At 41.3% G+C, this 18,133-nt stretch overlaps 1 protein-coding gene across 2 annotated transcripts in view; it reads left to right on the top strand.

The window, feature by feature from the left end:
- ALDH18A1 (aldehyde dehydrogenase 18 family member A1) overlaps positions 1-18,133 on the top strand; it is a 41,075-nt gene that overhangs the window by 8,949 nt on the left and 13,993 nt on the right. The window contains exons 3-11 of one of the 2 annotated variants that reach the window (XM_006067831.4): positions 2,295-2,509; positions 7,687-7,836; positions 7,926-8,030; positions 10,875-11,027; positions 11,457-11,547; positions 14,468-14,592; positions 15,606-15,750; positions 16,348-16,421; positions 17,582-17,675. In XM_006067831.4, the coding sequence (XP_006067893.4) occupies positions 2,295-2,509; positions 7,687-7,836; positions 7,926-8,030; positions 10,875-11,027; positions 11,457-11,547; positions 14,468-14,592; positions 15,606-15,750; positions 16,348-16,421; positions 17,582-17,675 (1,152 nt within the window). Of the gene's footprint in view, positions 1-2,294; positions 2,510-7,686; positions 7,837-7,925; positions 8,031-10,874; positions 11,034-11,456; positions 11,548-14,467; positions 14,593-15,605; positions 15,751-16,347; positions 16,422-17,581; positions 17,676-18,133 lie in introns of both variants that reach the window. The other variant, XM_006067830.4, reaches the window with a different exon arrangement.

The raw sequence follows: 18,133 nt of genomic DNA, 5'->3' as shown, positions 1-18,133 counted from the left end.
GAGCTTTTATTTGCTTAAAACCTTGTTCATAGATTTGGCCTCTTCTCGAACCTTTCCTTAAACTTAATGTGCTGTGACCCAGTTGCCTGTCGCCAGAGTGACCCTTGACTGCCTGGCACCACGCCATGCCACCCTTTTCTGCTGATAGACTGGATCAGGAGCTTCAGTCATGCTAACCTGGCCTGCTAGGACTCACCTGCTTGCCACTACCTGTGTCCCTGAGGTGCCCTCTCAGATTGCCCCGCCCATGCGCAGCACTTTTCTAGGCCAGGACATGTGCTACAATGCACAGGAGAGAAAAGTGGCCACCAGGCCTTGAGAGCTGTCAAGAGAGACGCATGCCGCATGGGTACAGCTCTGAGCGCTGCATACAGCCACTGACGATCACAGGTCCAAACTCCAGGAGAGTAAGTCTCTCCCTCTACACCCCTTCCTCCATCAGGTCAGTGGGGCCAAAACTATTAGGTATACAGCTTTTATGCTTAGACTTAGGTGTGTGTATTGCTTAGGATAGTATCCTTGAAGACTAGGCCAGGGCACCTATATCGATGAACCTGATGAACAAAGAGAGATGTCCAGGGAAGAGCCCCCACAACACACCGGTCCTTTGGTTCCTAGGACCCCCTCACCAGGAACACGTCTAGCAAGGGTGTCAAGCTCCAGTTCTATCCCAGGTGATGGGCTTACTGTGCAGCTAGCTGTCTGCTGGAAACCAGATTGCAAGTCTGTTGTGAAAAAAGACCATATTGTCTTTCTTTAACCTCCACAGATCTGAAACATTGTCACTTAAAGAAATAGTTATTTAAGAGAGGAGAGAAAAGACTCTTTATGACTTCATTTAAAATGTTCTTTCTCAGGTTTGTGTGTGAAGGAGGTAGAGAGGGAGGAGAACACACAGTGATCTTCTGGTCCATGAGAATAAGGATCTGCCTGCTTTACCCTAATTTTTGTAGTGTAGACAGAGACAGCAGATGCTCAGATACAGTTAGAGGAGTCAGTGGTTGGGAGATAGAGGCACTGGGTAGAGAAATTCTGAGAAATCTGTAAATATAAAGGGAGGTAAGAATAGTTGATTCAAGTGAAGGAGGTTACTCTAATAACAGAATTATAGAATAGTCTGAAGGTGGCTCAGAATGATTAGTAACTCATTCCAGTATTTACTAAGGTCTGTGGTGATAGGTAGAAAACTCTGTGAGGGAAGGCAGTCAGCAGGAAGTTGGAGTCACGAGAAGTGATAAGGAGGTTCAGTGCCTGATGTTCAGGTGTGACTTATTTTCAGCTTTTTAACCAAGTTTTTTGTTTTGTTGTGAGGATTCTTTTTGGGGTTATTTATTTGTTTGGTTTCTTAGAAATCTTGTTCAGTGTTACAAGAAGAATCAGGAAAGAATTGATTAGGGGCAGATGTCCACAGGGATACAAAGAAGGATCTGACTCCAACATTATTTTCCTTCAGAAAGCTATCTGGTTTATTTTATCCTTGTTACAGACATCTGAATTCTTGCTGCCATATTTGAGAGAAAATTTAGAGGAAGATTAGTTATGATTTTTTGTTACTTATACCACTTACTTTATATTGTCTTAGCTAATCAGACTGTTATAGCAATGTGGTTTCTTTAAAAGCACACATATTTTTCTGTTTATGAAAGCAATACATTTTTGCTGCATAAGTTTGGAAAACATAGATAAGAATAAAGAAAAATAAGTCACCCATAATATCAATCATGAGATAAAATTAGATTAATATTTTTATTTATTTACCTTTTTGTATGCATTTAGAAATGTATGTGAAACAACATATCATGACCATTTTCCCATATTATTAAAAATTCTAAAAATGTTAAATCTTCCTGCCTGTTTTTGAACATTTACTCTGCTTCTGATTTTTCCTATTATAAATAATGCTGATGAATAGCCTGCTGATAAATTTCTTTGTCTCTATCTCTAATTAGTTCCTTACAATAAATTTCCTGAATGTGAAATTGCTGAATCAAAGATGTGAATATTTTTAAGGTTTTTAATACATTTTGCCAACATATCTTCAGGAAAGATTTTGTTTAAATTCTTGACCAGCAATATTGGAGAGTACCTGTGTACTGGATACAAACTCCACACAATATTGGACTAAAACTTGCTTGATGTGGCTTTTGATATACTGGTTTTCTTCAGTTGAGAATGGTAAAACTATTTTTTGGTGGCTGAACTGGCTACTATTTTGCATGCATATTTTCAGTGAGAAATTATATCGCGTATTTCTCTCTTTTTTTCTTGCATTTGACTTTGTTTGGGTTCTGCAGGTCGTGTTCAGCCCTCAGCCATCAGACATGTTCGTTCTTGGAGCAACATCCCCTTTATCACTGTGCCCCTCAGTCGTACACATGGCAAGTCTTTTGCCCACCGCAGTGAGCTGAAGCATGCAAAGAGAATTGTGGTGAAACTCGGAAGTGCCGTGGTGACCCGAGGGGATGAATGTGGCCTGGCCCTGGGGCGCCTGGCGTCTATTGTTGAGCAGGTAATTCCCAAGATGGAAAATTCAGCTGAACTAAAACAAGGTCCATTTTTTAAGCTGTCATTTCAGATTTCTTAGCTTGTAAAAATAATCCTCATTTGACTACAGTAGATTTAACCCGATCTGAAAACTCCCTTTCCTGAAAAGGTGCCACCAGGAGACAAGCATCCCAGGGCAAGCAGAGGGAATGTCAAGGAGCGGAGTTGATTTCGTGCAGTTCATCCCTCAGGCGTCTTAGGGAGAAGGAGCTGTGTATGTCAGTGGTTCTTAATCCTGGCTGCACATTAAAATCACCGAGGGGCTGGGCGATGCCTGGGCTTCACACTCAGCCGCTTAATAAGTGAAGATGGGATGGGGCTCACCCCTCTGTTTTTAAAGTTCCCCAGGTAGTCATAGTCAGAGTTGAGTACCCAACTCTAGATTTGTGTGAATATTGAGCTTCTCCCCACCTTTTGCTAGGCTTTATCTTTTTTAATTAGCCCAGTAATCTTGAAATAAGTAGGAGCTGTCATTGCAAATATTTCCGAAGTTCAGATATTTGAAAAGACTCACCAGACTCCACAGAGAATACCCATATAAGACTTTCATTTAAAGGCAGAGGGATGCAAGGCCACAGAAGGGAAGGTAAGCAAGCACTGAGGGGCTGGAAGAAATCCTGTGCACAAGCCCCCAGGGTCCTTATCTGCACAGGACACACTGTTTCCAGATTGAATCACCAGGAGGTCTGTGCAAGGAATCTTGGCTTTGCAAGGCCTCAAGCAGAGTTTTCAGTGGGAATTTTTTACCAGACTGACTGCTGATAGTTTATCAGTAAAGAAGCTGACTTTAAGGGGTCAACATATGAGTTTTGGTCTTTAAACATCACATCACAAATCCCACTACCCGCATCTTTTCTGGGAGTGCAGGGATCAGCAAACTTTTCCTGTAAAAGACCAGTACTGAATGTGTTACTCTCTGTAAGCCATTCAGTGTCCGTCTCAACTACTCACATACCATTGTACCACAGAAGCAACCTTAGACAGTATATAAGTGAACAAGTGTGGCTGTGTTCTGATAAAACTTTGTTTCCAAAAACAGGCGCAGGTCAGAGTTGACCTGCAGGTCAGAGTTTGTCAACTCTTGACCAAGAGTCAAAAACCCAGACATCCAAATATCCTTGAGATAAAGCTGGAGTTTTTCTGTCCGAGCTGTAACTCAGCTCTATCTTCCATAGCTATGTTTTCAGTTTTAAAAAACATTTTTACTGAAGTGGGTATTAGAATACTGCTAAAACTTGATGGAATTTTCATCATATGTTTTCTATACTCAGCAATTATCATGAGATCTGCCTTTGAAATTGAGTCCCTCAGTTCAGTTCAGTTTAACAAATGTTTATCAAAGGGCTACTTCTGCTTTGAGGCCTTCCAAAGCCAGGATTCCTTGCACAGATCTCTTGGTAATTCAATCTGGAGGCAGAGTTTGGTCCCTGTGTAAATAGAGGGCTGCCTCTAACTGTAGTCTCTCCCCTTGGGAAACCAGAATAAACTGGGACTCCCAAAATAATTAGGTGATTGTTCAAGGCAGATCATATCCAAATGAGAGGACCCAAATGAGAGGTACTGACAGGTCCGGAGGTGGGAAGGTTGGATGAGTGTGGTCACTGTTGGAACTTCCTCAGAGAGATGAGCCTCAGGGTGAGCCTTTGTGACTGACAGGATTTGAAGCAGCAAAGGGGAAGTGTTCCATGCTGCTAAGTGCACATTGTGAATGGTGCCCCTGGAATTGTGTAGCCTGGTGGTCCTGGGAACAGGGAGGCTCCAGGAGTAGTCTCCAGACAGGAGACCAAAGCAGGAATGAGTTTGGCATGCTGATGGGTCAGGGAGGGAGCTGAGCTTGAAGGCAGTGGAGGTGATTTCATCAGGGAGAATGTGTCTAATTCCATTAGTTAAGGCTTTGACACTGGGTGGAGGAATTGAGTTTCTGCCTAAAAGAAGATTGAAGATTTTGAGCAAAGGAGAAACCTGATGAAGTGGGGAGAACCTGGTAATGGTTTGCTTAGGTTGCCAGCTCTCCTTCTAGGGACATCCATGGACCTTAAGGAACAGTTTTCTAGGCCAGGGCAGTCCTGACATAGGGAGTCCACTATCTTGTCCAAGGATCTGATCATGTTAGGTAGACTCAGGAGCCAACTTAAAGTGGATTCCATTGGCCAAAGATGGAAATATCTGAATATCAATAATTATTGCACTGAATTTAAGCACGTAAAATATATTTAAATCTATGAATGACAATGATACTTAAAAAATATTCATTGGTTACTTTTGAAGGATTCCAGAGTGCTGGGGTCCAGCCCCAGTGGATCCAGGGAATTGGAAGTGGGGACGGCGTCAGAGATCAGGAAACAATAGCTTATTAAATGTTAATTAAAGATATAAAAAGTAGTTAAATAAGAATAGCTCAGTGAGAAAATTCAGTGGAGAAAAGAGGCTGAATAACTTGGTTTACGTGGAAAGCTAATAAAATTCCAAGACAAGGAATTTGTGTCACCTATGTAGGCCGCAGGTGTCCTCCCATTCTCCCAAAGGAGAGGAGACACTAAGGCCTCCCCGGTCAGATCTTAGAAGCCCAGGCATAATTAGTCTTGACGAGCCTCCACGCTCCAGATGGGAATTCAGCCAGAAGGTAAGAGAAAGAACGACATGGGGAGACCAAGCTTCGGTGAACAAGGCCTGCACTTTATTTTCCAAAGTAGTTTTTATACCTTAAGTTGTGCATAGAGGATAATGGGGGAAGGGGTAGAGTCAGCAGTAAGCCAGGCTTTCTTCCTGCAAACTTATCACATGCAAAAGTTTAGGTGATTTACATCATTTTCTGGCCAGGAGGCCTGTTAACATTTTATGACCCTTTCTTCAGAAAACTTATTTTTCTCTAAAGGTGATTATTCTAAAGTCAGGCGCCACCCTCCGAAAGCATTAGATAAAGTTGCTTTCCTATAGGGCAAAGGTGTGGTGGGCTATAACAAGAAAAGAATTAACTCAAGGGTCCAAGGTTACAAGCGTTAAAGCTACTACTTACATTCCTATACACCAATTATATTAATCAGTACACTCCCAGGGACACAGTAGGTAAGGGATATGGAAACTTAGCAGCAAACATTGGCCCAACAAGTGAAAAACCCTGCAACAATACAATTTCTAATCAATCTTTTAACTGCTCAAAGGAATCTGTATTTAGACAGTTTAGAACATCTCATGCCTCTCATGGTTGGGAGGCTGTGAACAATCACATGTGGCCGGAAGAACCTGTTCAGGCAGGCTAGAGGACTTCCAAAGGAGTTTGTAGGTTGAAACACTCTTGTCATGCCCAGGAACTTTATCAACTGGAGCTGTAAATTAACTCTTTTTCAGAGAGAGGTGGTGGGGGACAGCCCCCCGTAAAGTCAGAGGTGTAGGTGAGAGCACAAAGCAGTAAAGTAGGCAGACTCTAGTTATGGGGGTAGGTGCTCGAGAATTTCCAGGGGGACTCCTGAGGCTCAATTCCGCCTTTGCGTATGCCCAGCCTCCTTCCTCATGACCTTTGCCACGGGTGGAGTTCCTCACACTGGCTCCCAGCACCAGAGCGCCTACTCATTTAGAAAACTGGTGAATAAAGGGAAAGACACATCTGTGCTGCCTTTCACGCATAAGTCATACCTCAAGGTAGCCAAATAGTTGATGAAGGAAAGTTTCCCTTTATGGAAGTATTCCAGCCTTTAAATAGGGAAGAAATGAATGAATTAGAATATCAGTGTAGCCCGTAATGAATTAACCGGTCTTGGTGATGATCATCAACAGTAACTAAAATCACAGAAAGAATGCAGGCCTTCTGTATCCCCTTGATGGACACCATGACATGTAAAGAATTCTTGACATAAAAGATCAAACCTCCATACCTAACAGCAGTTTGCAGCAAAGAGAATACAGCATTAAACTGTATCACAGGGACAGAAGCAGGAAAGTCAAGGTTGAGAAACCTTGAGGGACAACCCAGTTTCTTTAACGAACAATTACAAGGGAAGAAAATGATCAAGGGGAACCTATGGATTAAAAATGAATTAAGAGACCTTTCAACTAATTGCAGTGTGTGGGCTTAATTTGCATCTCAATTTGAGCAAGCTTAAAAAAGTGGGGAAATGTGAACACTGACTGGATATTTGATATTAGGGAATTATTGAAATGTTTTAGATAATAAATTTAGTTTTGTGGATATATGCATTTACTTTGTGTTTTAGCAATTACTTTCAGAAATATTTGCAATCCAGCAAATGTGTCTGGAGTCTGGGATTCATATTAAAGTAACAATGGAGCTATAAAAGGAATATTGGAGAGTGAGAAATTGGCCATGAGAGATAGTCGTTGAAGCTGGGTCATGAGTCCATAGGAATTTATCATTTGATTCTTACCACTTTGCCTAAGTATGAAATTTTCTATGATCAAAAGTTTTTTCTCATTTCAAAAAAATTTATTAAAGTACAGTTGATTTACTATGTTGTGTAAGAAATAAATTTTTTAGATTATGATTTATCGTAGCTGTCTCATAAGTGCCTGATCCAGGTTTTAGGGTTCAAGCATCAGGAGGAATGGACAGGTTAGGAATATCGACTCTTTGATTATCTCATGTGGATCCCTCCTAGGTGGGAAACAAAGTAACCAACACTGTTTTAGGCAGACAGAGCAGAAGAGCAGCAGCATCTGTCCCTGGTCTAGCCAGAGGCTGCCCACAAGAGTCAGACGTGCCCTGGAAACAGCATCATCTCCCCAGGGCATGCCTTAGAATTTGAGAAGCCATCTGCTAAGTTTATGTTGCATTTCCTGGCTCCAAACTTGTGTTCTGGGCTTCATTTCCTCAAACAGCTAGGCCTTCCACATTATAGACTGTTCTGTGTATCTTCAAGTCCTGTTGGTGCCAAACCTGACTGCATACCAGAATCCCCTTATTAAAACTTGTCATTTCTGTCTGCCATCTACTTATCAGATTTGAGGAAATGTGTAGAACTCTGTATTTTTATCACACAACCTGGGTGATTTCTTCCAGAGCCAGCCCAGTGCTGATCTATAAGCCAGCACTTGGGATCCACTCATTAGTCTACCCTGCCTGAATCTCTTGTGACGAGAGGAAAGAGATATTACAGGGACTTGTGCCTTTTCCTTTGTCATCGTCAGGTGTCAGTGCTGCAGAATCAAGGCCGAGAGATGATGCTGGTGACGAGTGGAGCTGTAGCCTTCGGCAAGCAACGCTTGCGCCATGAGATCCTTCTGTCTCAGAGCGTAAGGCAGGCCCTACACTCAGGGCAGAACCACCTGAAAGAGATGGTGAGTGTGGCTTCCCCACCCCCTATAACTGGGTCCTTAGGCCTCCTCCCCACCCTCCCAACCACACCTTGTCTGTTGGCATGTTACAGGCAATTCCAGTCTTAGAAGCCCGAGCCTGTGCAGCTGCTGGACAGAGTGGGCTGATGGCCTTGTATGAAGCCATGTTTACCCAGTACAGCATCTGTGCTGCCCAGGTGAGAGGCTGACCTTTGCAAGGGGATGGGACCTGTGAGGGTGATTCCCGTGGAATAAGGTGATTGCCAGCCGGGCTCTGGAGCCAGACTGACAGGATACAGTCTCAGCTTCAGCACTTGCTAGATGGAAGATCTGGAGAAAGTCTTTAGCCTTTTTGTGCCTCAGTTTCCATATTGAAAAATGAGGATGTCATCAGTGCCTATTGCAGAGGGTTTTCAGAAGGGCTCAATGAGAAAATTTATGAAAAGCATTTAATGTGTTTGGTACAACACATACTTTTCTCAGTAATGTTAGCTCTTGTTGCTATACTTGTAACTCTTAGGACTACTCCAAGAACCCATACTTCCTCTGAAGATAGGTTAGATGTCTTTATTTCATTGACTTCTTTGACTTGGGGTGGCTTGTTTCTCCTTGCATCTGGTTGCCTTATATAATACATATCTACTATGTATTATATATAGTATAAGAAGTATATACATATGTATATGTATAAGAATTATTATATATATGAAGGATATTGCTGTTGGTTCGTTGGTTTTTAATTCATTTAGCAAATGTTTATTGTGCACCATTGTGTACTGAGGAGTCTGTTAGACATCGGGGATACTGCAGCAAACAAATCAGCCATGTTCCAGTCCTCATGGAACATGAGGTTACCGCCTGAATGTTCTAGAGTCTTCTTTCTACATTATTTCTTTTTTACCCTAATTTACAGAATTCTTGTCAGTTGTATTTTTTAATCAACTATACAACTGTACACCAAATAGAAAAATTTAAATATCACCAAACAACTAAAAAAATACTAACTTCCCAAGTTATTTTCAGATTTGCTGCCTCTGACCCTGTCATTTACACAGATGTTTTTATATACAGATGATGTTATTATACATCCTTTCAGGTTTGGCTCTTGTATTTCCTATCACTTTTTCTGTTTTTCCATCATTTTCCCAGTTGTTATCCACAATGATGTTCAGAGTGTCATTGAGTAAGGGAGCTGAAACAGAAAAGCATGGACTTGTTCACTTTTGCTTGTGTCTGGGACCCCACTCTGAAGTCTCAGATTTTTTTTCGGTCACATAAATTCAGTGGAAATCTCAATTTTGGGCACCTCTCATTATCAGTTCTTTTTTCCTCCATAGTCCAATGACAGTTTTAGTCTTTTATTTTTTTTAAAGTGCCTGGACCCAGGTGAGGAAAGTAAAGTCCAGAAACTTTGCTTTTGTTTGCCTTCCTCTAGGGGCCTCTTCACTCCCAACACCTTTTCCTTGCCCAAGATCTGATCTATAGGAAATCTTCGCTCTTTGCACCTTATCCCGTGATTCCTTGTTTTCTTTAGTAATCCTGTTCTTAAGGCCATTATTGGGGGCTTTTGAAAGTTTCCCATAAGTTGTCAGGTTAAAGATTTAAATAAGAACAGCAGCTATTTTTTCTTCATAGAAATGAACCTGATTTGCATCCTAACAGATTGACTTTCTCCAAACACATACTTTTCTCTCTGGTTTCTTGTCTTCCATCTCTTATTTGCTAAACTGTTTGAGCAACGGATATTTTCACTGCACCTTTATACCTCCTGCTTGCCTCTCCTACTTACACATGTGTTTACTTTTATTGTTTGACCTTCCACCACCAGGACCAGAATCTATATGTTCACCTTTGACCCAGACCTGTTTCCTGCACGACTAAACTTTCTGAAAAGACATTCATGATCTAACCTATTCCATCTTCCCCAAATCATCAGCATATTTATTCTCCATCCCAACAGCTAGTACAGGGTCTGGCATTTCAGAGGTATGCAAACAATTTATCCGATGAGTGAGTAAATTATTTCCCTTGGTGATGTTACCATTTTTGTCTTCATCGCCCAAATATCACATATCATTAAGGCTGCTGTTATCTTTTCAGTTACCATGGCCAGACCCTAGTTCAGGACTTAACCCTTCCCACTTGTACTCTTTCAGTACCTTCCTTATTGACCATTTGCCTCTAGCCTTTCCTGCCTCAGCTCTGTCCTGTATCACAGGAGCCTTCTTCCATGAACATCAGAGGGATTTCATTGAAACGTTTAATTCATGAGCTTAGGAGTTTGTTACCATTTTGTTTCCTGCTATCATCCCCATTTATCTTTCTCTCCTGCTAAACATTGCCTAATATTCTGATTCCAGCAAGGGGGAGTTGCTGTTGGCCTGCCCCCACACCCAGCTCTCCACTCTTGCCTTTGAGCTGCTTGAGTAAATCTGTCCCTGAACTAGTTATGTTGAGCCCTTCTTTCAGTTTGTGTAAAGACTCATCTCCATAAGCCTCTCAGACTCATCCCACTTGCTCAGATACAGTCTTTGCTAACTCTGGCAGTGGTCAGCCACAGAGCAAAAATAGGGACAGTACAGCCTGTTCCATTTTATTCAGTACAGGTTTAAGGCAGAGTAACGGTTCATTCACTCACTCACATGTTTCAGCACCTACTGTGTGTATGGCCAGACTTTAAATCAAATGCTGGGATACAAAGATTGTTTAGAAATGGCAGTTACTACTGTCCCCAGATCCCTCTAAAGTAAGTACATTCATTTTCTTCATTTTGTAAATGGATGAGATTTCATAGCTTTCTAAGGATTAAAGTACTTTTGCAAGATGGCTTGAGCATCCTAAAATCTTCCAGGTGATTCTTTTCTCTCATCGCCAGAAGAATTAGATAAGTCTCCAAAGATGTGTTCCATTTTTAACTTTTCAGGATCCAAGAAACCTAAAGTTTAACTCCTATACTCTTAGCATCCTTTGTATGAATGCTATTCCTAGGAAGTTCACTATTTTCCTCTCCCCCACATTTTCATTCTCTTTAATCCTTTTAGATTTTGGTGACCAATTTGGATTTTCATGATGAGCAGAAGCGCCGGAACCTCAATGGGACTCTTCATGAGCTTCTCCGAATGAACATCGTCCCCATTGTCAACACAAACGATGCTGTTGTCCCTCCAGCAGAGCCCAATAGCGATCTCCAGGGGGTAAATGTGGGTAAAGTATTCATGAGGTTTGAGCATGCTGTAGACACTAATGCCATGCTATGTTGCATGTACTAACACCAGATGTTGGGCATAAACAAGATGGAGAAATGGGAGATAAGCTGGCCTGCTGGAGCAGTGGCTGCATAAGCTCTTGTAAAATCAGGGGGTTTCATTCAACTGGTGAGGCGCAATGTGGATTTAAGGTGGTGCTGTGAGCATGGCTTGTGTATATCAGTGGAGAGAAGGGGGCATGTTTGCAGAGGGGGTTGCCAGTTGGCATGGTGTTTTGCAGACTGAAAGGGCCTTTAAGAGCTATCATGCGCATGCTCAGATTCGTTCATTTTGCCTGCCAGAGCCTAGCTGAGTACTTCTGTGAACTTCTGTTTGAACTGCATAGGTCCCTTACAACTTTTTATACCTGTATTTTAGGTTATTAGTGTTAAAGATAATGATAGCCTGGCTGCCCGTCTGGCTGTGGAAATGAAGACTGACCTCTTAATTGTTCTTTCAGATGTAGAAGGTACAAAGAAATGCCTTTTCTTTATATCTAGTCTTTGTTTTAAATACTGTATATGTGAGCATGAGTTCCCCTGATCTTTTCACTGTAAACCATTATTTTCTGAGCCATATGGTCTGAAGAGGGTTTTATGATTATGATTCAAAAAAGGTGGTGGTGGAGGGGAGGCACCTGGGAGATGAAGTTTGAATGCTGTGAAATGTTGTCATTTCCAGGCACTTTAATTTTGTTTTTTTACAACAGCTGTATGGAGATGTAATTCACATAACATATAATTTACCTTTTAAAATTTACAGTTCAATAATTTTCAGTATATTCATACAATTGTTCAACCCTCCCCACAATTTAGAACATTTTTAATCACCCCAACAAGAAACCCAAACCCTTAAGCAGTCACTCCTCACATCCTTTGAAACCCTCCAGCCCTTGGCAACCTCAAATCTACCTTCTGTCTCTGTTTTTTTTTTTTTATTTATTTTGACTGCTCTGGGTCTTCATTGCGGCATGTGGGCTTCTCTAGCTGTGCTGCATGGGGCCTGCACTATGCAGGCTCAGTAGTTACGGTGCACGGGTTTAGTTGTGGCATATGGGATCTTAGTTCCCCAATCAAGCATTGGGCCCCCTGCATTGGGAGCGCAGAGTTTTATCGATTGGACCACCAGGGAAGTCCCCCCTCTGTCTATTGATTTGCCTATTCTAGACATTTTATATAAGTGTGATCATACAGTATGTGAATGTGATCCTTCATGACTGGTTTACTGTTCTCAAGGTTCGTTGATGTTATAGCACATATTAGTACTTCATTTATTTTTATTGCCAAATAATACTTCACTATGTAGATACACTACCTATTTGTAAGTTTTATTTTCCTAATTGTCAAGATGGTAGACATTTACGCTATTATAACTACTGATTCTGTGAGCATTTGTGCACAAGTTTTGGTGTGAACATACTTTTTATTTTACTTAGGGGTAGAATTGCTGGATCATTTGTTCAGCCCTTTGAAGAAGTACCAGGCTTGTTTCCTGAGCAGCTGCACCATTTTACATTTTCCTGGCAGTGTATGAGGTTCTGGCTTCTCCCATCCTCACCAGCCCTTCCTTCTTGGTACCTGCCATTTTGATTATAGCCACGCTGGTGGGTGTGAAGTGATACCACCTTGTGGTCTTGATCACTTTCAGTTTTTAATGTAAATCATGAGATACATTATTTTAAACTGGCTCCACTATGGAAATTCCATGTGACTTCTGTGTTCTTGTGTGTTACTCTATTCCTCTCTGCTTTCCCCCTCCTCATGGAGGGGCCCTCCCAGCTCCAACTTGGCTTCCCATTCACTCTGTTCACTTTCTTAGCCTGCTCCCATTTTGATCCATAGAGGATATGATAGAGGTATCTAAAGTGGGCCAAACCTACAGGATCCCAAAAGTCCCCCACTACATTCTCAGCAAGTTAGGAAAAAACCTATTTAGTTCCCTGCCCCACACCCATGGCAGGTTAATATGGCAGGATTTGTTCCTGGTTTAGAGAAAGCCAGCATGTATCCACAAAGACCCAGCATAGCCAGAAATAAATAAATAAAATTATTTTTAAAAATAATAATAAAAATAAAACCCAGTTTGAACTAGACTTTAGTAAACCTTAGTTTTAATGCAGCCGAAAACACCAAAACTGGCCATTGGCAGGCTTGTGCTGTTAACTCTGATTAGTTATCCACTGAATATTGATTTTTAGAAAGATGCCAGAATTTTAAGTACACTCTTAGTTGGTTTGAGAGGCTGCTATAATGAAAAAGAAAAGTAGGTGAAATATTAGAATGCTAGGAACTCGAGGTGTCTGGAGGTTTGGCTTAAATTGTCAAATACTATTTATGATCTCATAGCATAATGCCTTCTGAGAAGAACCCAGTCCTGAATGCCCAGAGCTGTGGGCTGCTGGGTTGAGGCAGACAGGGGTTCTGAGAGGTTGTTTCTCCTTCTGTGTGTAATTGCTGCTCGTGGTTTGCACTGCTTTGTTGTGCACTGGACACTGACCATTCTCACCACTCTGATTCCCTTACTCTCTTAGGGAGGATGAATACGGCCTGATTGTATTAAAGATTTGGAGCAGAGGGGTGTATTTTAGCACAAGAAAAGCAGTAACTTGAAACCAGAACATCACTGCCTAAATATCCATCAGCCAGCCTCTGACTGCTAGCAGTTCCCTTTGCCTGTGTTCCCCTTAGACCTCGCCTTTCAAGGCTCAGATATACTCTTTTTCAAAGTGAAATTGTGAAGATTTTTAATCTTGGATGGTATGCATATAACATTTTGTGTAACTCTCATTTTATGTCAGTCTCCTCAGTTTTAAAGAGGACATTGGCTTTGTGGTGACAGGTCTGCGCTCTTCTGCTAACTCAGCCTGACCTTCAGGCTTACCCATAACGTGGGGAGTGCAGTGTGACTTTTTGAAAGGGTACTCTGAGAGTGAATGAGAACCTCTCATATTTCATGCCCTTGGAAATAGTCACATTAAACAGTATCCAGCTGCTACACTGCTTGCACAAAAGCCACTCACCTTTTTCAGTTGCAACCTTAAGGTTCAGTATCATAAGTAGCAATGGCAAAGGTGAGGACAGCTTCACTGTAGACTATAGGCAGGACTGGTAAATTTTATGCCAGGGATATGCCGTGCTCTGATGCTGACAAACATTCATTTACCAGGCAAAGTTAATAAAAGTATGTAAGGTACGTCCTCCTGCAGCTGATTTTCAGTGTGGATAGGCTCCATGGACCTCTTAACCTCTTTTCTCATCAGAGCTGGCCAAATAGCAGAATTTACCTGGATGAGGCGAGTACAGAGTAGTTGGCAGGTCCCCGGGGAGGTCTCTCTTGGGGGTTGCTCACTTCTGCTAAACAGTATTACTGAACTCTTGTTTACTTTTTAGGTCTCTTTGACAGCCCCCCAGGGTCAGATGATGCAAAGCTCATTGATATATTTTATCCTGGTGATCAGCAGTCTGTGACATTCGGAACCAAGTCCAGAGTTGGAATGGGTGGCATGGAAGCCAAGGTAGGACTCTGTTGCCTCTACTGCCCATAACAATTTTAAAACCAAACAGTATTTTATCCTTCTTGCTTTTGTAATTGTTTGAGGGCTGATGTATATATACAAAAATATGATGCACATCTAAATAAAGGTTTAATGAATATTGTGTCCCTGTATTTAGTCATGTCTTTCTATGTATGTCTTAGTGATGTATAAAGAATGTGTTCGTATTGTAACCTCTTAAAGAACAGGGTGTGTATTTTTTATAATTCATAAATCCTCTTAAGTGTTTTTATTAGAGCTCAAATATTTTCTGATAAAATCTTTTACAAAATTCTTCTCTCCCATTAATTTTTCTAAGAAGTTACACCCTTCAGATACAGCATCATTTGTAGCAATGGCAGAGGTGAAGACCACAACCCTATGTATGTAGCTCAGAGTACTCAATCATATTCTGGTCAAGCAGCAGGCTGGACACTTGAGTTGAGGCACAACAAGTCAAACGTAGAAGTCAAGTGTCTCAGTATCAGTGTCTTGGAGAGCACACTGAGCACAAAGAGCAGATTGGTTCCTCTTTAGACAACACGTGCCAGGATTGGGCTGAGACAAACACATGGGCTGAGTGTGTCTTCAGAGCTTCTGAGCTACTTGAAAACCTTCCTGCACATACTTAAATTGCTTAGTATCACATTGTATTTTCTTTGTTTTTACATGTTTAAAGTGCAGGGGTCTAGACCCTGCAAAGGTCTGGATCACGAAGTATTGAATACTTAAGTGAATATCATTTCAGATATCCCTGAACCTGTGTGATTAATGGTTATATCATCATGTATGTTATACTTGTACCTAACCAGAATTTCATAATCAGTAATGAATAAATGCCATTTGGATGTATTATTATCATCTTAATTGTTCTTTTTAAATATTAGTAAAATTTCTAGATATAATTTGGAATAAAAATCTGTTTCTATACTTACTGGTAAAAAAAATTAAATAAAGGTCTGAATCTCATCCATGGATCTAACTTCTCCCATTAGGTGAAAGCAGCTCTCTGGGCTTTACAAGGTGGTACTTCTGTGGTCATTGCCAATGGGACCCACCCCAAGGTGTCCGGGCATGTCATCACAGACATTGTGGAGGGAAAGAAAGTTGGCACCTTCTTTTCCGAAGTAAAACCTGCAGGTAAGTAGTTCTTCATAGTGTCCTGTGGTCTGTGGATGATAGCTAGTGCCTCCATGGCCTAGATGGGGCTGAAGACAGAGCTCTCTTAGGAGGAGAGCTCACAAAATTGATGTGCTAATAGTATGAAATATGGTGTAGTTTTGAACGCTGCTTGCAAAATTGGATTCTCCTATGTTTTTGTAAAACTTATCTAACCCGACTAACTAAGCCTCCTTTTCTTGCTAAAATCATCAAGTTAAAGAATATAAGTATCCATTTTCTCAAGAAACATTCACTAGGCCCATGCTGGATGCCAGGTGCTAGGGAACACTGGAGATGTAAAGATGCATAAGAAATGGTGTGTGTGCTCTCAGATGTTCAAAACATCAGCATTGTCATATAATCTACATTCAGCAATGCAAACACATTAGAAAATTTAAGCCAAAGTGGAATTGAGAACTCCAAAAGATGTAAATATTATTGTGTGCAGACAGGTTCTTATGTTTCTTCCTGAGTTAATCTGGTATGCTCGTCTGCCAGTTTATTGGTAAGAGTGATCTCTGGATGTGAAACAAGCATATCATGACCGTGAGCTGATGTCTGCACATGTTCTTGCAGGCCCTACTGTGGAGCAGCAGGGAGAAATGGCTCGATCAGGAGGAAGGATGTTGGCCACTTTGGAACCTGAGCAGGTAATAACTTTTGCTGATAGTTATGTTGGTTTTCAGAGCAAGTCATGCTGTGAGGTTTAGTGCACAGTCAAGCCTGCTGTTTCTCCATCTATTCCTCAGGTCCCATAGACTTAAATCTGGGTAATAAGTGTGATTCAGATTTATTTTGCCCTTTTTCTCGATTTCATTTTCTCCTCTGTCTTTTATAGGCTGAAGTCTGAGGTAGCTTGGCATCATTATGATGTTTTGATCAAAAGTATCATGAAAATCATGAGACCAGAGAGGCTCCCTAATCCTGCCACATACTGGGCAGGGAAATGTAGGAAAGTAACTTATCCCAACTCACCCAAATCACATAGCTTACCTACAAGATGGAAGCTTCAGTCTGCTCCATAGCTTAGCCCTGCCCTGCCCGCAGTGATTCAGTCAGTTGAAGTAGCAGATGCAATAAAATGTGAGAAAGTCGGGTGGAAGCAGGGCCTGGCTCCCTGACAGTTGTGATGTTAAGGCTAGATTTGAAAGTGATGTATATAGGTTTCTTCTGAGGAGTTCTTTGGCCTGAGAATGGAAAGGAAAATTTGAAATAACTACAAGTAAGGAAAGGAAAGCCCAAGAGGACCTTAGTTTCTCTTTCTCTTTAGTCACTTCTTTTACTCCTTCAATAATCACTACTCTGATTTTCTATGTCTTCTCATCTAGGTGGGTAAGGATTGGGGTCTCCTCCAGCATTCAGGACTGGATTTTTACATTAATTGTCATTAATAATTGTCAAAAAAGAACTAGATGCAAAAACTTAACCTGGGAAATCAGGTATACAGCTGGTGCTGTTAAATAAGTGCAGTGTGTATATCATGCTGATTCCAAGTGCTGGCCCATCTCATCAGTGAACCAAATAATGCATGCCTTCTGCCCAAACACAAGGCCAGGGTTTGTTAATCATCATGATCAGGAGTGGTACAAGAGGAAGAAAATTGGAAAGATTAGTACTGAGAGAGGAAGGAAAAATGAGGGGAGTGGTGGTAGGGAATGAATGAATGAAGTAAGGAGATTTCAGTCATTGTTAATGGGATTTAGGAGCAAGGCCTGGCACACTCAGAAGAGTAAGTCTAAAAGTGTAATGTGCATTCTTCATGAGTTAACATGTTTGCTTATTTGTGTTAATCTTTTACCTTTCTTCCTAGAGAGCAGAGATTATCCATCACCTGGCCGATCTGTTGACAGACCAGCGAGATGAGATCCTGTTAGCCAACAAAAAAGACTTGGAGGAGGCCGAAGGTAAAGAGCAGGCAGCTGAGTCAGTGTTACGGAGGGATTTGTTTTGGGTTTTAGTCTTTGTTTTACCAATAATTCTTACATCATGGTCTGCCCAAAGATAAGATCGTTATGGAAGAAATTACATATTACACATCATTTTTTATTGCGGGTTGGTGGCTGGTATTCGTTGGGATTTTTTAAGTACACCTACTACCTCCACCCCCTTTCTTAGATATTCTGTACAACACCCACCCACCCCTCACCTGCTGAGGAGCTTTTTGCATTCCCCACACATCACAAGTCAGAAAGGAAAAAGACTGAGGACCGTACTATTTTAGACATTCAGCTAATAGCAGATAACATTTACTGAGGCCTTTGTGTTGCTGGGCATTATGCTAAGGAATTAACAGGTAGGATCTCATTTTCTCTTTAGAATATGGTGCCTATAAAGTAGCTACTATTTATTATCCCTGTTATAC

This window comes from Bubalus bubalis, chromosome 23 (genome assembly GCF_019923935.1).
Source record: "Bubalus bubalis isolate 160015118507 breed Murrah chromosome 23, NDDB_SH_1, whole genome shotgun sequence".
In the NCBI taxonomy this organism is placed as follows: domain Eukaryota; kingdom Metazoa; phylum Chordata; class Mammalia; order Artiodactyla; family Bovidae; genus Bubalus; species Bubalus bubalis.
Note: the sequence above shows the minus strand (reverse complement) of the source record. Positions and strands in the feature narration are given on the sequence as shown.